Genomic DNA, 23114 nt, shown 5'->3' on the forward strand with positions numbered 1-23114 from the left:
CTTTCCTTCCCCTGCAGTAGCCACGGAGCAGGATGCTGTGGGGTGGAGGGTTCCGCGTCACCTGCTTCACATGCACTCTCGGTGTCCTGCCGTAAGCTGGGCCCAGTTATTATACCCAAGGGTTTCAGGACCTGCTTTTAGCTGCCCTTGGGTTCTCAGGCCCCCGGCACTCACCCATCCTGCTCCTCCAAAGAAAGTAATGGGAGGGCTAGGGCTGGGCTCAGTGGTAGAGCACTTGCCTAGCCTGCGTGAGGCACTGGGTTTGATCCTCAGCACCACATATAATAAACAAATAAAATAAAGGCATTCTGCTCATTTACAATACAAAAAAAAAATTTTTTTAAGTTCTTAAAAAAAAAAAAAAACAGGAAAAATAAAAAAGAAAGGAAGGAATGGGAGGTTCGGAGCCTGAGCTCTTGCACAGGCAACCCCGCCCCAGGCTGGGAGCACCTTGGGCTCTTTCTGCAGGGCCATGCAGCTCTGATGGGAACAGAGTCAGGACTGGCCTTTTGTTCCTTCCTCAGCCATGGAGCCCAGAAGCCAGGGACCCCTGGTATGGTGGTAGGAGTGTGTGCAGGGTCCTCCCAGAACTCAGGCCTGAAGTGTTGCTGTCCCCTGGGGTCAGGGCGCTGCCAGCACTCCTGTTATGCTGCCTTGTTCCCGCAGACCTCCCAGCCGGCCGTTCCACCCCTAGCCCAGATTCCCTCCCTCCTCCTCGAGTGTCAGAGGAAGCACACAGGGGTCCTAGGGGCTCCCTGTGTGCTGTCAGCTTCTCACCTTTGGAGAAAGCTGGTGGCATCCACCACTTACAGGTGGGCAGGGCTGCTGGTCACAGGCAGCGCAGCCGGCTCTAGCCCAGCAGAGCTGCGAGCGCAGATGGCAGAGCAGAGCTTATCCTGGCTGGAGACCCGGCCACAAACTGGCCGTATTGAGCAGGAGGTCCCTCGTGGGCCGCCTTGGGACAGGACAAGGTCATCCTGGTTTGCTCTCCTGCCTTGAACTCAGGAACAGTGAGGTCCACCTCTGGACATAGGTGACTTAGAAGGGGATGCAGCCTGTAAGTGCCTAGCAGGTGCCCTGCCACCTCTGCAGATGGAGGCCATCTTTCCCAGGCTCCCTCTGGCAGCCCCTTAGAGAAGAGGGGTAGGGTGTGGGAGAGTCCTGCCCACCAGCTTCTTCCTATAGGTGTAGGCCACCCTGAGGTTCAGGCACAGGCCAGCATGGAAGATGGCCCTTGGTGAAGGGCCCAGAGACCATGTTTTCTGCTTCCCCTTGGCTCTGACTCAAGCTGCACTACTGGCCTTTGGCTACAAAATTCCAAACAGCATGCAGCCCCCCTTGTGAACTGCATGGTTTCTTCCTAAAATAGTACTACTCAAGAAAATATCCTCTTCCTAAAGGGGTGGAGACGGGAGGAGCCCCCCCATGGTGACTAGTCCTCCTACCTGAGCTCGTGGTTACCACCAGTGATGTGGCATTTCTGATTCAGGCTTCCCAGCCACCCAGGGTGTGGCATCATTTCCTTGCACAGTGGGGAACACTGAGGCTCGGGAGACAGTGGCTTCCTCTGGATCCCAGAGCTGAAGCCCTCAGCCAGGCCCTTGGGCCTCTTGCGGGGTCCTCTTGCCCTGTAAAGCAGTCTTGGTGCCCGCGGCACATGCAGGTTCGTGCTATCTGCACACAGAGGTTGGGGGTGGCAGCATCTATGTGCCAGCCTCAGAGCCCGACATATGCCAGGGGTTGGGGCGCTGCTGCCTGATGTGGCCTCTGCTGAGTGCTCTGCGTCTGTGCGCCCACCTGTGATTGTGCTGCGCCCTCTCCTTGATGCCCTTGCTCCCAGACGGAGAAGTGGACTTCGCTGGTTATTCACGTAGGATTGAATGTAAGCACCTCTTCCCAAGGACATTCCCTCCCCTGCCATGGTCTCTGTACTTTCAACATCAGCCACTGTGCCCCAGGGCTGTGGCATCTGCTAATAAGTGGGTCACCGCTGCCATCCCTTGAATATTTATTCTCACCAGTTCTGGGGCAGGAGGTGGCCTGGAGGACCAGTGAGGAGGGAATCAATATGAACCCACACGTCTTAGGAGCAGTGTGATGGCACAGGACATGGGCACTCCGGGTCACAGTGTTGCCCATCATGGTGTGGTACACTCGACCCGTTTTCAGTGGCCTGCTGCCCCCAGAGCAAACAGGTGAACACCACCCCAGATCTGTGCATGAGAACCTGGATGGAAACGGGGCCTGGTGAGGCTGGAGTGAGGGCCCTCCCGAGGGCGTCTGACTCCGTCAGTGGAGCTGAATCCAAGCGTGGGTCTGGGGCCCTTGCCTGGAGCAGGCACTTCCCTCCCCTGTGCGGTGCCCACCCTCCTGCCTGCCTCCCATGGGTTAGGACTCAGTCTGGTGCTAAACCAGAGCAAGTCAGGAGGGCATTCCCAGTGCCTGGGAGGGGCTGAGGTCTAGGCACCAAGTGCCTCCGTGAAAGCATGGTGACCTCGTCGAGGTGCTCGGGACTGCCTGGGTACCTGTCTTCTCTGCGTGCCTCTCCCTCCCCACGTGCCTCTTGTCAGTGCTTCTCAGCCAGCTCTGGAGGCCCCGGAGAGGAAGGTGTGCTCTGCCACCTGGGGAAGGTGCCCCTGCACACCCAGGTGTGACTCAGGGCAGGAGCTGGGGTGTCTTCAGTGCGGCCCTGAGCCTCTGGGGAGAGGGGTCTCCAGGTCCCCCACACATGGCTGAGCCCCTGCCTTCGTCCTTGGAGATAGGGTCTTGAGGAAGAATAAATCTCTTCCCCACTCCCCAGAAATGGAGGCACCTGCCACAGGACAGAGCCGGTGCCTGATACCGAGTGAGCCCCAGCCTCCAGCAGCAGCCGCGCTCACTGGCTCAGATGACGGACTTGGAAGGATTAGCTTGTCTCTTTCTTTTTCAAGGAAATCAATAACACAGGGACAGGCCTGTTTTTCTTCCTTCCTTTTTTCCTGGGAGCTGTGTCTCACTGGGAGTAGCTGCCCCCACCTCCAGCCCTCTCTAAATGAAATTCAGGCTCCCGAGCCAACACCTGCCTGGGGACCCCTCGAGCCCTCACCCAGCCACATCCCCCACCGATGCCACTGTTGTCTTGGTGCAGTCCCCAGCCCTCTTGTACCTGCCCGCTGCTGCCCCACCTTGCCCAAGACCGCACCTCATCTTTCTGGGGACACCTGGGTGACACCTTCTTGGGCCACCTTGTGACTGCCTCCCCTCCCCCACCCCAGCCTTTGGGTGTTTGGCCCAAGCCACCACCTCCTGCTCAGTGAGAGGACTGTGGTTTTTATTTTTAATGGAGCTCTCAGGGACAAGGGTTCTGTCAGCTGGCATCAAGCCCACCGTCCATCACGCCCCACGTCCTGCCTCTGCCGTGGCCAGCACCTGATGCACCAGCTCAAAGGACAATGCTTAGTGCCCGTGCCACCGCCTCCTCTGGAAAGTATTAAGAGCAGCTTTGCAAGTGTCACTTGCCCAGAGCAAGCCTGGGCACTCTGGGCTCTCGGGGAATGGCCGTGGCCTTCCCAGGTTGCTCAGTGGACGGAGACAGGAAAATGGATTTGTGTGCCATGACCTTGCCCTGTGCACACCCAGCACACTCAACTCTCAGCCTCCATTATGTGAAAATCCAAATGTGTAGAATAAACTCTGGGGGTAATTATTTGTTACAAAGTTATTCCCTACTTCACAGAAGGACTTCCTGCAGGTCTCCCTTAAGTACTTAGCTTCATTTAAGAGGTTTTCTATGAAAATTAACCGTTTGTAAGTAGACCTTCAGGAGCCCATCTCTTGTGTGAAGGGACACATAACATGCATTCATATGCACAGGGACAGAAGCCCAAACGAAACCCAGCCTGTGTAGCTGGAGAAACAGACAGATGCTGGGCTGGGATGGGCACCGGAAGCAGGCCACCAAAGTACAGTAGCCCAGGAGACCCCACCCCACCCCATGGATTCCTGAGCTGGGGAAGCTGCGGCACTGTGGCTGTGGCGCACACCCTCCGTCCACACTCATGCTAGGCCAGTTGGTTGGGAAGTTTCCAAATAGGTCTCCGTGGGGAGTGCTCATCCCTGCTGGGGACCTTCTGCACTGTGCTTTTTCAGGCCCATTTTTATACACACTTCACATTGATCCGCCAGCCCCAAGCTTGACACTGAACCTCCTTGTTTGTGAGCAGAGCAATCGGCATTGAAAACCTGGCGCAGATTTCTTTCCAAGCCTCCGGGCTGAGCTACACCCTGTCCTGTGTGTGTGTGTGTGTGTGTGTGTGTGTGTGTACATGCGCATGCCTGTGCATGTGCCTCCTGTCCTCCCCTGAGAAGCTGGGCTGCAGGCATACCCCAAAACAGTAGCCCACTCAATGCTGCGCACCCTCCTCCCCTTCCAAGATGCCCATTGCTGGGCAGAGAGTTAAAAATGATTTCAGGTTCTTTAAAGATTTTAAAGTTGTTGATTTCAGATCCCTCCCCACCCTTTTAACTTTTAAACCCATTTACTCACCCAAAAACGTACAGAAAAGAACTGTAGTCTACAGAACCCAGCAACTTCCCCATAATTCCGGAGTAACATGGAACGTGCTTGGGTGTTTTGTCTGTAATGAAAACTATGTGCCAAGCTGGTTTCCTGCTCTGTGTCTGCTTCTGTCCTGCAGATCAGTCCATGGCACTTGGTGGCCCTGCTGGATTTGGGGAGGCTGGGCTGCTCCCTGAACGAGGCTTTCTGTTACAGAGGGCATATTGCAAGCAGAAGGTGCCATGGCTCTGCAGAGCTCCAGGGCCCTGGTATTGATGTTTTAATTAAATAAAGCACTCCAGAATAATAACTGCCCTCCCCATAACCAGAGTCCCTGCCCTGGCACTCGCCCTGCACGTTGGCTCACGACACCTGTGTGTAGGGAGGAGCTGTCCCTGCACCATCTGCAGTGCACCCTGTCCCTGAGGAGGCAGAAGGAGCCACAGGACCCCAGAGGGCTCACAGGCAGCAGAAAGATGTGTATGCATACACGGAACGAAGGGCGTGACACAGAGCCAAACAGTTAAGGTGCATATTAATGGTGCCATGTGATTAATTAGCACGAGCTCAGGAAGTCTTGTGGATTAGCAGAGAGCAACCAAGGGACATCTTAATCAGCCTTCAAGCGTAAGGGAGGTGCTGTGAGTGTCACTGAGCCGAAGCCAGATGAGAGTGTGACTCTAGAAGGAAGGGTCATGAGACACTGAGGCCTGTTTAACTGGCAGGGCGAGAACTTCCTTAGCCCTGGTTTAAGACACCCTGGAATCAACACTAAGATGCTCCTGGGCAGACAGGAAGCAGTAGTGCCCATCTCTGCACAGGATGTTTTCAGACTCTGAATGTCTTCAGGAGGAAAGGGGCACCACTGTATCTGTTCCCTGGTGGCTGCTCTGTTCCCCGAGGCCAACAGGTGCTTCTCATGCTTCTGCTGGAGGTGCTTTCGGCTTCCCCCATAGCTCACAGTGCATCTGATGCTTGGGAGGCTCCAGACCCCACAGTGTGCCAGCACCCCATGGAGGGCATCTCAGGCTGGGGTTGTTAGTGTAACTTCTTACACCCAGCTCCACAGAGCTCATTAATCAGCCAGTTGATGTGCTGTCTTCCCTCCTTCCCCGCCTCCAAGGTTGCTCAGTTCCTGTCTATTTCGAGGTCAGACGTCAGCAGGGAAGGGGAGGAGCCAGCTTGGCCCGAGTGCTCCTCTCTGCAGGGCTCTGCACTCTGCGCACCTGACTTCCCTCCTCCCTCCCCCCTCCCCCTCCCCCCTCCCTCCCTCCAGCTCCAGTGTGGAGCATTCCCACCTCTATCCTCTTCCTGCTCAGAGAGCATGGAATGAGAAAGGGAGGCTGTGGAGAGCCTGTCAAGTGATCACCTGGCCCCTCTCACAGAGGGCAGCACAGGGCATGGCCCTGCCTCCTCCTGTTCCCAGAGGCAGACAAGTCCCAAGAGCAGTCGGTTTCCAGCTGGTCAGGGGCTAGGCAGAGCCCTGCAGGCCCCAGGGCTCCTGCCTCGCCCACCTGCTGTATCTGAGCAGGTTCCTTCCTGGCATTTGGGCATCCAGGGAATGAATGCCTTGTTCCAGGTGGCCAAGGGGCTAGGTGGACTGGTGCCCCAGAGGGCCCTGTTCTTCTGGACACAGCCCACCAGTTCCTCTGGAGGCCTCTTATACTTAGGACCTGTCAGGATCAAGGAGACCTCTCACCTGGCCCTGCAGTAGCTCCTTGGCCCACGGTGATTCGGGGCAAAGCAGACATGGCCACCTTCTCTCATGGATGAGATCAAGGTGCCTGCCCTCCCCACTTCCTTTATATCTGGTGTGAATAAACAAGACCAAGAGCTAAACAGTGACAGTGACCCAAGTCCAAGAAGTTTCGGTCTTTGCACCTGTTACTTTGGCCAGGAGAGTCAGGAAGAGAGCGTAGTTGCAGGTGGGGTGTCCCTCACTCTGCTTCCCAGGAGGCCCTGGGAGGACCAGGATGGACATTCTCACTCCTCTGTCCCCACAGGATGGGAACGAGCATCCCTGCATTCTCCCCTCACTCGCTTCCCATGCCCATCGTCCATGTGATCAAGGTCCCTTTTAAACCTCATTAGAACAGAGAGGAGTCCAGCTCTTCCTTGGGTCCAAGCTGCCCCTTCAGAGCATGAGCATTGCCCCAAGGTCATGGAGATTGTTTCTGTTACTCAAGTCTTTCAAGCCTGGTTTTAGGGACCTCCAGTTGCCCTCTCCCTGCTTGAATTACTCAGAAGTGCTTCTCTGTGAGGCAGCCTAGGTTCCTACAGCCTTCCCTCCCACCATTGCCCACCTGCCCTGGCCTGTGTCCCCCAAGGACACTGGCACCTACATGGCTCTGGGCTCTTGGTGAGCCTTGGCCTCCCTCCTCAGCCCTTAGGCCCACAGACAGCTGATGGCCACTGTCTCAACTGGACCAGTTCCAAGCCCTGCTGGTCCCACCTTTCCCCAGGGGGGTCAGGTCATTGCCCTGGTCCTCACCCTCAGAGCAGACACTCCCCCTCAACAAAGGTTAGGGAAGCTCCATCTTTGTGGGGCTGATGTGAACAGAAACAGAACCGTCCATGCGCTGTGAATCACCGCAGCTCACCACCCAACTCTCCCTCCACCGACTTCTCTTTGCACCTGATGTGTGAACAGGGAGTTATTAGAGCAGGTGCCAGCTCCCCGCCTTCCACAACCTTGAGCACACACCCCCACCCCGGCCCACCGCAGCTCCCAGGTAAGGCCCCCTCCTGGCTCAGGGTCGAGCCTCCCTATCTTGCCACCTGAACCTGCTGGTGCTGGGTTCCACCTCTCCACCATGCTTGCGATGAGCCAGGCCATCCTTTGTAAGCCCTGATGGCTTATGATCATTAAGTGAATGACTGCGGGTTTTCCTCAGTATCTGTCTTTTCCCCCAAACCACCGGGGTTGCGCTCTAGCATCAAATACTTGGAACTCTGCCACCACCGGGTGCCATCTGGCTCTTCAGCTAAGAAAGAGCCCATACAGGCATGTCCTCAATGACAGAGCAAGAGGAACAGTGACTGTGCCAGGCTAAGGCCATGGGACCAACCCAGCCCTGCCCTCCTCCCCCAGGGGAGCCAACCCAAGGGGCTGTGGGGAGGTGGCAGCCCTTTCAAGGGAGGTGGTTACTCACTCTCAAGGAGAGAGGGCTTTGGATGCAGATGACTGAGCTCAAACCCCTGCTGTTTCTAAGTAGCTAGTTGAGAGATTTTGGACAAAGTATTTAACCCTTCTCAACCACGGTATCCTAAAGTGGAAATAAGTGCCAGTTTTCACTAGCAGAAGTTGCTCCAGCATCCCCACATGGCCAACCTGATTTGCACCAAGTGCACCCAACAGGTGCACAGCATTTCTCCATGTCTCAATCACCCAGGGAGAGGCCAGGTCCCCGCCTGGTTGTTGGACTCCAGCTGGGTGGCTTTGGTTTCTTTCCTCTGGCAGCTTAGCAGCTGTTTTAGAGCGTCCTGCTGGGCCCAGGGATGTAGCTCAGAGGCAGAGTATTTGCCTAGTCTGAGCAAGGACCTGGGTTCTATTCCTAGCATATCTTCTCCGAAAAAAACCCTGCTGAAATCTTTACCTTCTGGCCTATTATTGCCTCTGCATGGGCCCCAGAATCCTCCAGCGAGTCCAGACTAGCCTTTGACTTGAGCTGCAGATGTTTTGCCTCTCCACCCACCCTGCAGTATGCAGCTGAGCAGCAGATGTGGTGAGATAAGATCAAGCTGTATAGTCTTGACTTCTCATGTTCAAGAAGCACATACCACTTTAGGGTAACTTAAACATCGACTGTCTTAGTTTGTTTTGAACCCAGGGTTACTTAAACACTGAGCTAGGTCCTCAGCCCTTTGCTTTATTTTTTATTTTGAGATGAGCTCTCACTAAGTTGCTGAGGCTGGCTTTGAATTTGCCATCCTGCCTCCCAAGTCTTTGGGATTACAAATGTGTGCCACCATACCTGGCTAATTGTCCATTTTTCTCTTCAGTCATCCCCTGAATCTTTAAGTCTTTCAATCCTGTTAGCAGGCATCTCCAGGTACCTCCTGGTTGTGGGGTGTGGGAGGGTGGGGTGGAGCCAGGGACACTTGAGATGTGGAAACCTCCAAGCTGTGCCTTCTGGCAGGTGTTGGGCAGACACTAGCTGCTGCTGTGGAATGGGTCAGTGAGATGAAAGAGTCGGCCCAGCTCCGGCTGGCCTCATTACTCCTGCACCAAGCAAACACAGTGTGAGGACTGGCAGGAGAAAGCTTAGCAGCACCTGCATCAGGGTTGGGTTGGTGCCTCTGGCCCAACAGCCTGTTCTGGTACAAGTTCCCACTCCTGCCACAAGACTCTTCTGTTCTCTAGGTCAGCCTCTCACTGAGCTAGTCTTCACGAGGGTCACTGCCTCAGGGAGGGTCAATTCTCTCTCCTTTTTTTTTGGTACCAGGAATGATTGAACACAGAAGGAGTACTTAACCACTGAGCCGCATCCCAGCCCTTTTTATATTTTATTTTGAGACAGGGTCTTGCTACGTTGCTGAAGCTGCTCTCAAACTTGCAATCCTCCTGCCTCACAGCCTCCTGAGCTGCTGGGATTACAGGCGTGCACCACTATGCCCGGCCCAGGGAGATTGTTTTTGAAAGTTCCTTCCGCAGTTTCCTGTGGAAGCGTGATCTTCTGCAGAGCTCAGAAGCCCTCTTCTACATTGTACAATGCCTCTCATCCTACAGTTTGGGCAGATAGGCTGTGACAAGGGTTCCCTGGGTTGGGTGCACATATACTGCTAATGGTCCCCCACAGAGCCTGTCTGTTTCTCTGCAGTCATCTGCAGGGTGACTGCATCTTTGTGTTTGGGAAGAACTCAAATACTCCTAAAGTGCACTTGAACCATTGTTGAACTTGTTTGGAGGTAACACATATCAGGTAAGAATAGTATCATAGCCAGATGCATGCTCCAGTGGTCCCAGCTACTCAGGAGGCTGAGGAAGAAGATCACTTGAGCCCAGGAGTTCAAGGCCAGCCAGCCTGTAGGGCTGGAATCTCCTATAGGGAGATTCCATCTGAAAAAAAAAAGATAGTATTGACTTCCCATTCTTTGCATGGAGGTCTTGCGTGGCCGTATTCCTGCACCTGGGAGGTCTGGAGGGTGAATGGGCTGGGACCTGGTAATTTGATGTGTACCGTTGGGCCAGGTGCCAGGGCTGTTGGATATCTGCAACCTGTGTACACATAATGTGCATTGAGAAGGCAGTAGCTCCCCAGGGCTCAGTTAGCAGGGACATCAGGATGCAGTCCCCACCCTGTCCCTGTGGCTCAGAGCCTGCAGCTCTTCACCGTCCCACACTGCCTTCCGCACTTACCTCCCTTTGGTGGATGAATCCCCAGAAGCCTTAATTCAAGTGAGAAAAATTAAAACTCCCAAACCAGAATGCTCACAGCCACTTGAGAAGCAAAAATAGAGTCCTTGAAGATTTCTCCTCTGTACATCAAGGGCGTGTTGCAAGTTCAGTTTCCAGTTAGGAAGGGGCTGGCGCTGAGCCTCCCTTAGCCCCAGTTAGCTCTCGGCCCCTCGTTCCCAACAAGAGCATCCCCTTTATCACCTGAAATGCCTTCCAGGATCAATCCAGCAAGCTCAGCCGTGTGGTTGGCATGGGCCAGCTCCACCTGAACCCGCTCCCCTGGGCCACTCCTAGCCTGAGGGTTTTGTCATCTGCCCCCTAAGGTCCCTGTGTGTCTAAGGTAGCCACTCCATCTTCCCCAACTCTCTCCTTATGAGAGGTGCCTTCTTCACCCCTGCTAAATGAACAGAAAAACCCAGTCCACACACACACACACCTGGGCCCTGGAGCAGGTAAGCTCCGGTGGGCTGCTGGCCTCTGGCATGGCGATGCCAGGAGCTGACTGGCGGTGGCATGAAGCGGAGGCTGCTGTGCCTGGATTCCGGGCTCTTGGGAGCTCCTTCCCACTGCACTTCGGCCACCACACACACCGGCTGTCCCTGTTAGAGGGAGACCAGTAAGTGGACGCTTGGGAACCGCCCACCTGGTGAGGAAGCAGCCCACTGCCCAGGGAGTGCCCCGAGTGGCCAGCAGGGCCAGGTGTACCCGCCTTCAGCTGGGGGAGGAGGGAGCACCACATGAGGAGGCCTTTGCGCTCCCTCCACCCTGGGGCACTCACCCCTGTGGAGGCCAGGCGGGACCCTTTCCGCCGGGCCAGGAGGCAGCTCACTGTCCGCCTCCCACCCAGAAGTTTCCTAGGGTGGCCTGTAGCAGAGGGTGGTTGGTGTGTCACTCTGTCCCATGGGTTGGTTGGGACACAGGGAGAAGGGTCTTGGCAGGTTTGCCCTGCATTCTCGCCTGTCCTTCCTTTCTTCCAGGAGTGGAGCCCTGCTTCCTCCCCCTTTATGAGGAGGACCGGTAGTGGTGGGAAGTTCACCAGTGTAAGTTACAGTCAGAAACTGCAGCCACGCCACCTCGGCCCATCAAGAGGAGAGCCGGCAAGCAGGCTTTGGGGTTTTCCTCGGTCTTGTGAGGGGAGAGCGGGGCTGGCCCATGGCTGTGACTCCGTCGTCTCCACACCGTGACTCTCCTTTGGGTCTTCCTTTGAGGACATTTCAGCTCTTCTTAGCGCTCACCTCTTCTGGGGGCCAGGCAGAGTTTCAGCATGGTCACAATCCACGGGTCCCCTCCTTCATGGGGTCCTGGGCAGTGCTGATGGCAGAGGCCAGGTGCCCCGGGGCCCTCTTGGATGTGTGTGTCCTTCCCAAGAGAACGTGACACTCCCCGAGGACAGTAGCAGGCAGAGCAGTGCCGCTTTGATTTATTTGCTCTTCCGAAACCAGAGCGTGTGGATTTCTCTCTGTTGCGTGCTGCAGCTGGAACGCAGGGCCTCGAGAGTGCGAGGCCGGCCTCTCAGCTGCTGTGGGAAGAGGTTTCCCCGCAGAGTGGACTGTGGTGGGCAGATGGTGTGCCCCTGTCCACGTGCTGTTTGCTTTGCTAGTGCAGGTGTGCCCCCGTGTCAGGAGGGATGGTGGGCTCCACGGCGAGCCTGCAGGACTGGGCTTGGCCCCTCCCCACTTCAGGATGACACCCACCGCCCCTGCTCCCTGGCACTGGCCCCTCCAAATTGAGTGCTTTTTACACACACTGGCTTTTGGTTCTGCATCTCGTGTGTGCAGAGCCCTTCCTGGGTGCTGGGACAAACGAGGACACAGTCCTTGCCCTCAAAGTGCCTGTACTCTGCTGGGGGTGCAGGGTCAACCCATGCAAAAGGAGCAGTTGTGTGTGCCTGCAAGAGTCAGGCATGCGGTGCTGACTGTGTGCTTGGGAATTTGGTCCAGAGTCCCCGGGGAGGAACAGCGTAGCCGCAGCGTGGGTTGGCACTTACACAGGATTTTGAAGGTGGGGACGAAAGAGGGTAAAATGGGGACTTCTTTGCTGGGAGGATAATTCAAAAGGGTAAGGGCATAGGGGAGAATTAACCTGATGTGAGGAGGGGAGGTGGGAGGAGGGGCGGTGGAGCCCAGGAGGATGCAGTGTGCCACACTTGCAGTGGAGAGGCCCCGCGGGCTGGGCTGGGGCTCAGTGGTAGAGCGCGCGCCCAGCCCATGAGAGGCACTGGGTTCCATCCTCAGCGCCACATAAAATAAAATTTAAAAAAAAAATACTGTATCCACCTACAACTAAAAAATATTGGGGAGAAAAAAGGCCCAGGGTCCAGTACTGTGCATCTCCCCACTGCCCCTTTGCACCGTGGTCCAAGCTCTCTGGTTCCTCTGCCTCCTCTTCAGTGACATGAGGGTGTCATTTCCCGCTCTAGTGACTTTGCAGATGGGCATAAGGATGGAACAAAACTGCAGAAGTGAGCGCCTTTTAGATAGGAAGGGGCCTGCGGCACCACTGGGCAGTGACATCATCACAGAGCACCTGGCCGGGGCTTGGGGAGAGGGTTGATAGCCAGGAGGACAGCAGGGTTGACGGTGGCTGTGACAGATATTAGTCAAATGGCAGGACCCAGAGACTTTGCAACCTCTTAAACTAGGGGATTTAATTGTGGGTTAGAGCCGAATTTAACTCTTCATTTTGTCTTTCTGACCAGCTAAACATGCAGAGAAATTTAGGGATGGGGAGGGGGCTAGGTATCCAGTTGCTTTACTCTCTCTCTCTCTCTTTTTTTTTTTTTTTTTTTTTTTTTTTGTGCTGGGAATTGAGCCCATGAACACTCAGTCACTGAGCCACATCCCCAGTCCTTTTTATATTTTATTTTGGGACAGGGCTTCAGTAAGTTGCTGAGGCTGGCCTTGAATTCCCAATCCTCCTGCCTCAGCCTCCCAGGCCACTGGGATTACAGACATGTGTCACTGACAAATTGCTCTGCTTTTGTTTTGTAATGTGAATACTCATGCCTTCCCACTTGGGGCAGCTGACCAAAGGACATGGTACACTGCCAACCTTAGGTTCGTTTTGTATGTGAAGTAAGGTTATGTTGACTTACGGCCTTTCTCCTGTGAGTGCTGAGTGCTGTGGGGTCAGACCAGAGAAGACTTGGGCAGGTGGTAACAGCTCAGCCTCAGCAGGTCCAAGTCAAGAGCTTTTGACTTGAGGTTCCCCTTTGATAAGTAGCACAGAGTGTATCTCTCCCATGCCAGAGCAGGACAGCTGGGTCCACGCACTTCAGGAGGATCTAAAGTGGGGCTCCGGTTGGTGGCCGAGCCTTCAGAGCTCAGCTGCCAGCCTCTGGAGCAGGTGGTACTCCTGGTCTCAGCAAAATCACACACTGTCCAGGGATTCTCCAGGCCCAGCCCAGTCTTCCCACATCTTTCAGTCCCTGGCTCTGGAGAGCAGGTAGCCCTCCTGGCTCCAGGAGACAGAGGCCTGGGATACAGATCAGGAGTGTCTGTTCCCTATTCTGTCCTTGCGTCTCACCTGACAGAGGCTAGAGCATGGTGGCTCTGGCCAGCCCTGTCCTTAGAGCATGTGCAGGACGAGGCTGTCTCCTGCAGGGGGCGCCATGCTGTGCTATCCAGAGCCTTGCCCTGCCAGGCTTGGGAGAAAATAAATGTGTGTGGTTTGAAGCCACCCATGGTAGTGATAACTTGTTACAGCAGCCACAGGACCTAATGCAAAAAGTAGGGAAGGCGTTAGAGATGGCTGGACATTGGGGCCTGAGCAACAGGAGTAGGCAGTGCATTTCAGCTGCACAGGGGACATAGAAGGGCAGGTCGCCCTGTCGGGTTGGAGACTTCAGAACATGATAAAAGAGTCGAGGCCAAGTTCTGCCTGCAGCGTCTTGGGAACATGAGCTGCCTTGTGTCCATCAAGACTCTGGCAAGGCTGCCATGGGGACTTTGGTGTGCAGCTAAGCTCACTGACCCGGAAAGAGAGATTTTTGAGTGGCCCCATTTGCACCCTCCCGGGTCTGTCATGAACTTCATTCCCAGAGATCAGTTTGAGGATTTCATTGGAAATCAGAGTTGGGTTTTTATTTGTTTCTTAAGAAAAACATTTGTCTGCAGTGACTGGCGTCCCTGCCTCCTGGAATGATTCGGGCGACAAGAGTCCTTGAACAGAGGCTGAGTTTGAACTGATCAATGGCATTTGGGGGTTGGAAATTTGCTCTGGAGCCAGCTAATTTATAATGTCATCTGGGCTAGACTGGAAGACCCAAGAGGATAGGCTGTCTCTTGGCTTTTTATTTCATCTTTTTTTAAAAGGAAAAAGAAAACATCAAGTGCCACATCTGAGCATTCAGAGATGGACTCTGCCCCACTAGACCATCAGGGGACTGGGGCTGGTCCTTCTGCCCAAACCTCTTTCTTCCCAAAGACCTTGGCTCCACCACCATTCCCGTCCCGTCCTTTGTCACTCTGGATGCCTGCTCCCGCAGTTGCTGCCTTGTGGCTCTAGCTAATTTGCAGAGGACACCTGTTTCTTAATTAGCCCCAGCTCAAGGTCTGCGTCTTCATCTGGCTCCCTCTGATGCGTGAGCTTGCGGCCCATGGCAGGGCTGCTGTTGGGCGGTCTGCGCGTGTCGGCTGCCACTCAGTGGGCCCTGAGCTTCCCCAGTGGTGCCGCCAATCTGTGCTACTGAGCTTTAAAAGGAAAAGCAGCCACATCCCAGCCCCTGTCCATGGATTCCATAGCTGTTGGTCACATTTTCCAAAAGACCCTTTCGCTGCGAGTTCCCCTTCTGAGGACAGATCTGCGTCCCCAGGACCCGGCATGAGAACATAGATGGGGGTCGACTGTCGTTCACACTCCGCTAGGTTCTTACTCCCCACCACTTGATCTGCTCCTCACACACAGGTCCTCTTCTACCTTTTGTAGGGGCGTGTGCCTGGTTTCTACATGGGGACGCCCTCAGTGGCTAGGATTGCGTCGCAGGGTTTTACAAAATGGGGCTACTGTGTCCTGAGGTGCACTGAGGAGGAGGATGAAGTTGGACAAGGCCTCAGAATGAGGGTCCCCAAGGGTAGGACGGAGGCACCCTTGGGGATGGTTCTGTTTTCCTCTACCCTTATGTGGTGGAACCTTCTGAAAAATAATCCTAAGGCTCTAAGATGAGATCTGACCTCCCCTGTCAACCACCCTTAGAATTCTGACCCCACATCTGGAGAACTGTGTTTTCAGTGGGAGGCATCCCAGGTCAAAGGTGAGCCACCAAGCCCTGGGCACACCAGGACTCCAGTTTCCTGCAGATCACAGTTACGTGGAAACATTGTGGCAAGTGGCTCTGTATTTATTCTTCCACCTGATGTCCCCTTCTCATCCTTCAAGAGAGAAGTTCATCAGTGGAAAGTTCCCCTGAAGTGGTAATTTTCCTAAATGACTGGCTGATGGTGCTGCATACAGACTCGCAGGCCAGAGGTGGTGGCTGTGTGGGCATTAGTTTCCGTGTCCCAGCTCCTGTCCCTGGGCCTGAGAGCCCTTGCCTTTGCCAAGGGAGTCCCTTCTCTGCCTTCCCCGTCACCGCAGCCTCGTGGAAACACGTCTCCTTCCCCTCTCCTGAACGGAAGCAGCGCGGTTCTGAGGCTCCCAGCATAAAGCCTTCTCCAGTTCTCCCAGCCCTGGTGGCTGCCAGGGTGCCTTCACCCACCCAACTAATTAGAGCCTTTTCCTTTAAGGGGCACTTGAGTCCTTCAGCCGTTGTTCTCACAGCGATAATGGACTTGGATAAGAGGTCACAGCTTCTCCCACATCCTGCTCTCCTCATGGTGGGGGCGGGGTGGGCTCACCCCCCTTCTGTGGGGCTCCTGCCTGTCTGGCACGGGGACTGACCCCAGGCTGGGCAGCTGCCACAGATGCACCCCAATCACAAGACCACGAGCCGGCTCCCCACAGGGCCCCCTTCCCACCTTCGCTGGCTTCAGAGTCATCTGCCGCATCTCCAGTGAGTGTCATCAGCGCTAACGTGATCAAATGGCACAGTGTAAATGTTAATCAGGTCTGATGCCTCGCCGGCTTCCGAGTGGCAGATTGGAAATGGCACCATCATCTTAACTCCGAGGAGCAGCTTCTAATTCTTCTGCTCCCTGAGCATCCACTTTGGCAAGGAAAGCCTAAAGTGCCGCGGCCCTCCCAGTCTGCCATGCCATAGCCACACTACCCCGGTGGCTTTTGCAAAGAGGGTCCAAACTTCCCACAGAGTTTTCTAACACAGGGTTTATTTTATTTTGCTTTAAGTAAAAACACTTACCCTGATGTCCAAAGAGAAGATGACCAAGAGGACTGGTGCTCCAGGCCCCTCCCCTCCCCTCCCCCAGACTCCCTCCCTAATGCAGGACATGCTCCTGAGCAAGAAGCCCCGGCGGCCGCCAGCTCTCGTCCCCCAGCTTCCCCTTCCATTTGCCATGAAAACGTGGCTGATGGACAGCGTCCTGATTAATCCTCTTCTCCCAGCCCTTCAGAAGGGCTGTCCTCTCTACCGTGCTGTCTGCTGGAGCCTGCGTCCTTTCTTCCCAGTAACAGGGCATGTCTGGTGTTCCTTTTGATCCTGATCTTGCTGCCATCTCCTAGCGGATCTGCGCTTGTGGCCAGGGCAGTGCTATAATGTCACCTGGGCCTTGCTCAGCAAGTGCAGTAGTGTCTGAACATTATGAGTGAGCGGTGGCAGGGAGGCAGGGCTCTGGGCCTCCTGTCCCACCGCTGGCACTTGGCACTTGCCCACAGTGACACATTTGAACCCTGGGAGCCTCCACCAGTGCCGGGTGCCCTGGGGTGGGTGGGAGCCATCCCGTCCTCCACTTCTGCTGTCCCTCACTGCTCTTCCCCCACCCAGGCCGTCTTCACTCTCCTCCTGGGACCTTTCACCTTCTTTGACGTCCAGAAGACCAAGTACCTGCAGATCCTGACCTCGCTCATGAGATGGATCGGTGAGTCCGAGGAACCTCTCCGTTCTCTGCCCTCCTCCCCTTGTCCCTTCCTCCGCCTCTCCGGAGAAGCTGGGAAAGCTCCCAGCCGTGACTGGAACATGAAGGTGGCCTCCATTGACTCAGCCTGCCTGGTCCTCTGACCTTTCCAGAGGGCGAGGAGGAGGCTGGTGCCCTACCCGCCTTTCACTGGTGGGGAAATTTGGTACCAAAAAAAAAAGTGATTTTTTTTGAGGTCACATTGTGTGGCTGGATCTGGGCTAGGACCTGGACTGCGGACACATGGCCAGCCTCCTTCCCAGAATCATGTCGGGTCCCTGCTGACCCACAGGCTGGCGGCAGGGGGCTGCCGAAGGCCTGGCTCAGGCTGTGCCCATTGCAGAGGTCAGAGCAGCACCACCCTGCCTTCTGGTGGGTACCGCATGAGGCAGCCATAAACCCAGGGGGCCAAGGCAGCAGCACTGTGTGGCTCAGAGTCCTGGATCTCAGAGCATGAAATGGCACCCCGTCCACCATGGGTTCTAACCAGCTGACGCCTTTGAGTAAAAGCTGGAGCCCAGGGTCTCTTCCCCTCACCAGCGGGCAGTCGGGAGCTTGTTCACTTCCAACAGGCCTCCCACCCCCTCAGCAGATGCCGCTGCTAATGCAGCTGGGCTGAGAGCAGCTGTGGGGCTCCGGCTGCCCACCCCCAGCCTGTGCTCTGGGCATCCGCTGGACACTTGTTTTGCTTTATATAAAAGCAAAGATAAGCCAGGCACGGTGGCTTACGTACAACCCAGCACTCGGGAGGTTAAGGGAAGATGGTTTGAGACCAGCTTAGACGACAAAACCCCGTCTTGAAGAAGAAAGAAAAAAGAAAAAGGATAAAGGCATTAAAAAATGAAAAACAAAAGCAAAGAAGGCCATTGCTGTTCTGTTAGAGAGGTCTCGGGCCCGTGGGTCTGCCTGGTCCCCAAGGGCTGCCCTGCCCCTGGCATGGGGGGTTCCAGAGGGTCCCTCTGCCTGTCCTCCTTCCCCACTGTCTTTCCCAGCCCCTTTGCCTCCACATTTGCCCTTCCCCGCATCAGGACTCAGGTACAGGTCCCTTGTTCCATGCCAGGACCCAGGTGGATGGGCAGTGGTGCTCTGAGGAAGGGTATACCCAAACGACTTCCAGAAATTCTGGCCTCTGTGCTTCCCTCGTCCCCCCAACTCAGTGTGAGCAGCAAGCGCACAGGAGCCCTCATGCCCTCTTCTGGTCAGGCAGTCGTGCCCGCCCCTGGAGGGAGCCCATCGGGAGCAGGCAGCCTCCCAGGCCAGGAGTGTGACAGCAGAAGGCACCCGCTCTGCTAGGAGGGACCCATGGCAGTGCTGGAAGTTCTTCCTTGACTCTGCTCCAGCCTGCACCTTCTTTCCACTCTTGGTCTGTCCTTGTGAGGACGTGAGAGCAAGGCCAGGATCAATTCTGAGCCCTGCAGGAGCCGGCTGTTCAGGTGTGAGCCTTCAGCCTCTGGCGCCTTTCATCATCCAGCAAGGAATGAGGGGAGGGATTCCTGGTCTTCCCCTGTGAGATCTGGTTCATCCTCTCACCCTGGGGCTGCTGTCTCCAGTTTTGTCCCCAGGGTTAACATGACCACCTGAGTCATGACAGGAGACAAGAACTTGAATCACCAGGGTCACGGGAGCTCCTGGATAGACCACGTGGGGACACAGCCCCTGTGGGACTTGTAACCAGAGGTCAGGGTCAGCAGGGAGCAGAAACGCAGGCCACCCACCCTCCTCCTATTGCTCTGCCTCCCCAGTGAGCAGGATCTGGAGAAGGACTCTCCCTCCTCGCCTCCCCGGCCTATTCTGTGTCCCAGCTCATTAACTCCTGCAGCCAGTTCTGCAGCCCTGAAGTGACTCCTGCCCAGTGTGCTTGACTGTCCTCAGCCTGGGTGCTGGCCCAAAAGCTGAGCTTTGTTTTGTTTCTTTCCCTGTCCTGGGCACGAGCAAGGGGCAGAGGTACAGGGGATGCACATGCTTCCCCTGGTGTGATGGATCCCCCTGTCAGCCCACAGGGGACAGCCACCCGGATGATGATAGCTAACAGCTTCTGCAGCACCCCTGCATCTATCGAGTGCAACAAATTCCTCTCTGCGTCTGGGTAGCAATACATTCATCTAAAGAGAGGAGCTTGTGGTGGGCATGGTGGCGCACCCCTGTAATCCCAGCCACTGGGAGACTGGGGTCGGAGAATTGCAAGTTTGAGGCCAGCCTCCGCAATTTAGTGAGACCCTATCTCAAAGTAAAAATGATTTGGGTGTGGCTCAGTGCCAAGGGATTCTATCCCCAGTACCCAAGTAAATAAACAAGAGGCCCAACTCATACCAGATTGTGTCAGAGGAGCCACCAATCTCCTGTTGCCTGCAGGCCCACCATTCTCCCCTGCTCCCTTCCCATTCTCCCCTCCCCCAGGATCTAGCTCAGGAGTGGAATCAGCTCGGGCTTGAGAAAACCAACTGCTGTTACCCCAGTGGCGGGCTGCCCTGTCCTCTCATGGTGTCCACCAGGCACTGACTGCAGTGTCACCCTGGGCCCTCACTCCAAGGCTCTTCTGTGAAGAGGCCCCGCTCACCAGTCCTGGGTCTCCTGAAGCCCTGGAGGCAGCCCCTGCCATGCTGCAGAGCCAGCGGCAGACAGCAGCCCTGAGACCAGCATCCGAGTATGAGCAGGGACCAGCTTGTGAAGGTCACGGGCACTTGTCTTCTGGTGGTGACACAGCTGTCTTGACACGTTGTCTTTGCAGCCAATTGCCTCTTTTCTCCCTTTGATCTGAGAGATAATCAAGTGTCAGGAGTCTCGTGGGCAAGCCGCTGTGGGGGACAGCGCAGGCAGCCAGTTTTCTCCATGAGAGACTCAGACCCCTGGGCTTGAGAAGCAGACCTGTCACTGACACAGAGCATGTCCAGGAAGAGGCAGGTGCCCAGTGAAGTAAACTGAACCCTGGTGAGCCAGACTTTTGTCCCTGTGGGGTGGCAGTGCACCTGGACATTTTTCCTCTTGGCCTGGGAGCAGGTGATTTTCTCCTCCTGACCCCAGCTGCAGTATGCAGGGGAGGAGCAAGGGAACAGAGGCCACGGAATCCCCTGCAGCCACCAAGCAACACCACGTGGGCAGTCCTGTCAGGGGGAAGACCCTGCCTGCTAGACCTTCACAGGTCTGCTAGGAACAGGGGCTGGACCCTGCGGAGGGTGTCTGTCCTCTGGGCTAAGCTCACCCTGGCAGTCTTTCTAGAAGACCCTGCAGGCAGTGGTCTCTGAAGCCCCACTTGTCTTCTCAAGTCTCTGCCAAGCTGTCTGCCGAGGAGCTCCCTTTCTGTTTGCCTCTGAAAAGCAGCTGCATGGCCCATCCCCGGACACGACCCCCCCCCCATGCTCACCCCCACCCCCGTTGCACACTCCCCGCCTCTCCCCTCTCCCTAGATTAGGGACAGGCCTTTCCAAGAGCCGTGGGGAGCTTGGGGTGGCAATAAGCTGGCTTGGCTTCCAGGAGACCAAGGGGAGAATGGGTACCAGAGGGACCAGAAAGCCATGAGTGAATGTGCTGAGCCGGAAGCTTTCTCATGCTTAATTAGGAATTTGTTCTGCCATCTGTTGAAATGAGGCCAGGGGAGATCACAGGCCCTAGAGCTCTGCCGAGGAGCCGCCGGCCAATTCCTCCGAGGCCTTTGCCCTGCCCTTCCCAGAAGTCCTCTCGCTCTGCCAAAGTAGGACTTAAAGAGTTAAATGGCCTTTTGAAACAGCTGCTTGTCTAGGGGAAGTGAAAGAATATGGATGACAAGTGCCAAGGTCGGTTCATTCTTAATGTGCCAAAATTAAGTTCTGGGGACACCAGATTGGTCACTGTGGGATCCCTGGACTGCAAATACCTCTCAGTTCTCATGTGCAAGGAGGGTTTCTCTGTGCAGTCCCAGAAGTGAGACTTGTTCAGGCCTTAGGTGACCAGCCCCCTTGGTCCTGCAGTCTGCGCCCCACAGGCAGCCACTTCAGGTCGGCCAGGGTTCCTGAGCGCGGGGCCCAGCTCCGGGGGCTGGTTTGCTGTGAGTGCTGCACCTACAGTTGTCACACTGCAGGCCTCACCTGCTTCCCTTGGCGTGGGTCAGACAGTGTCTCTCCCACCACGCACAGCAGACCAAGCGCCCTCCGCCAGGCTCCACGTCGGGGCCGTGGGGGTGAGGACTCTCCCAATCAGCAGCTGTGAAGACAAGTGGGATTGTGTAGCAGGTACTCATTAGCCCCGTGGCTGGCACCTGGTCAACACACAGATGCAAGCCACAGTGACTAGCGTCACCCTTGTCATCTCAGCCAGCTTTCACACCTGAGAGTAGCCTCAGAGTTAATCCCCTCAGGGGCCAGTCATGGGTACAGGGACGAGACCTCAGCCTGGTCCAGAGAGAGCTGTAGTGCTTAGTGACCGAGCTGGGTGTCCACAGTGTAAGGCTTCTCCTCCCTGCACCCCAGCTGTGGTCCCCTGTGCAGTGGAGAGGAGGCCTTCCCTACACCCCAAACCTCCACGCCAGCACCCTCAGGGAAGCGCAGCCTGAGGGCAGGGAGAAGCAGGCCCTTCCCCTGCTGGGCGAGGGTTTCTCTCCAGCATCCAGCTCACCGTCAGCAGCAGGTGGACAGGGACCCTGGAGAGGGAGCCACAGCACCATGCTTTGTCCCCACAGGCCCAGGGACCATGACCTTAGGGCCGGAGCCTCCAGCAGCTCGACTCACACCTGTGGTGGCCCCGCCCTGCATGCCCAGTGCTGCCCAGCAGGGAGTTCTGGGGCTGGAAGGGGCCACTGTGGCATGATTATTTCAGTCCCCTGCCTGCTTCCCCAGGCAGACGCCTCCCACAGGGGGACACAAGCAGCTGGCTCAGCTCAGGGCGTCCCACTTGGCGTTATTAAAAGTCAGATTCTTTCTAATAAAGGCTCTTGCCCTGGAATGCCGCCGCCCTGCTCAGGCCTGGGCTGTCGAGGACCCGGGCCTCCCTCCCCTCTGCTTGTGGATTCAGAGCAGATGCTCACAGTCTTCTGCTTTGTGTTCCCCTCAAAGTGGGTCAGACGCCGTCCTCGCCAGGCAGCCGCGGAGGAGCTGGAGTCGGCCTGCCCCCCACCACCCCCAGCAAGTGCCCCAGATTTGTTTTCCAAGTCAGAGGGAGCGGTGGGACTCTGTGGTGGTGGCAGGCAAGGCAGGAGACCCCCAGGAGGAGACCACCACCCTGCAACAGGGGTTTTCTGGTTTTTACCTGTCCCCTTGTTCACACCTGGACCCTGAGGGGCGGGAGGCATCTTCCCGTGGGACTGCTGTTATCTGTCGGCATCGGCAGCCAGGGGTCTCGTGAGCCAGGGCCATCTGCTGCCCACAGCTGCCAACTGGCATTTGAGTTCTTTTACGGCCATTCAACTGGTCCTTCTCAAGGGTCTGGGAAAGACCCTGCCTTCCAAAATCAAGGTGGCACATTTCTGTCCCCTGTCTCCTTCCCTCCCACCAGCCCTCCTGTGTCCGTGCCCGCCTACCCTGTCGTCTGCAGCCCTGCCTGCCCACCCACTTTCGGCCCCTCTTTGGGGCTCTCTGGAGCTGTTCAGGTCCAGCCTTCCCTCATTCCAGAAAAACCTTTTATATGTGTTTCATTTGGTCTTAATTTTATTGTTAGTTTTCTAGAAATTCTCTGCAAACCCAGAGGTCCATTTATAGGAGACCGTCCCTTTATAGGAGAAGCACCCACGGTTTCTGTCCTCTGGCTGTCAGGGCAGAGTGGACATGTCATTAGCCTTTGCTGGGGAGCAGCCAGCCATGTCCTCCACCCTTAGTCGGGAGGTGCCCGTGAAGGCCTCTGCTTCCGGCTACATCTGGTCTGAGCAGCTCTCATTGTCAGCAGCTTTGATCTGCATGTGGCCCGGGTATCTGTGAGTCCAGCCACTGGACGAGGATTCCTGTGGCTGACCTGGCAGTGGTGCAGGTGTGGCCTCTGTGGGGGCAGGGGCACCTCACCCACAGCTGTTTCTGCCCTGCTGCAATCTGGCAGCCGTCTGCACCTGCAGCGCGAGTGGGAGCCACCGCAGCCCGGTGCTCTGGGACTGTGTCAGGCTAGGGGAGCCCAGCGTCCTTGTCCCGACGTGGCCTCCTCCTCTTCCTTGCTCCCCTCTCTCTCCTTCCTGCTTTCTCTGCATCTTGCTGGCTGCTCAGGAGGGAAGGGCCGA

The 23114-nt window shown here is 56.1% G+C and overlaps 1 protein-coding gene across 6 annotated transcripts in view; it reads left to right on the top strand.

Annotated features, from left to right (window-relative positions):
• Positions 1–23114, top strand: part of Tmem104 (transmembrane protein 104) — a 52667-nt gene that overhangs the window by 17927 nt on the left and 11626 nt on the right. For all 6 annotated transcript variants that reach the window (XM_046463403.2, XM_046463399.1, XM_046463404.1 and 3 more), the window contains exon 9: positions 16813–16906. In XM_046463403.2, coding sequence (XP_046319359.1) covers positions 16813–16906 — 94 coding nt within the window. The remainder of the gene's footprint in view (positions 1–16812; positions 16907–23114) is intronic.

Source organism: Marmota monax, unplaced genomic scaffold (assembly GCF_021218885.2).
Source record: "Marmota monax isolate L192 unplaced genomic scaffold, Marmota_monax_Labrador192_F-V1.1 WCK01_AAM20220418_F8-fsc00475, whole genome shotgun sequence".
NCBI classification, from domain to species: Eukaryota; Metazoa; Chordata; class Mammalia; order Rodentia; family Sciuridae; genus Marmota; species Marmota monax.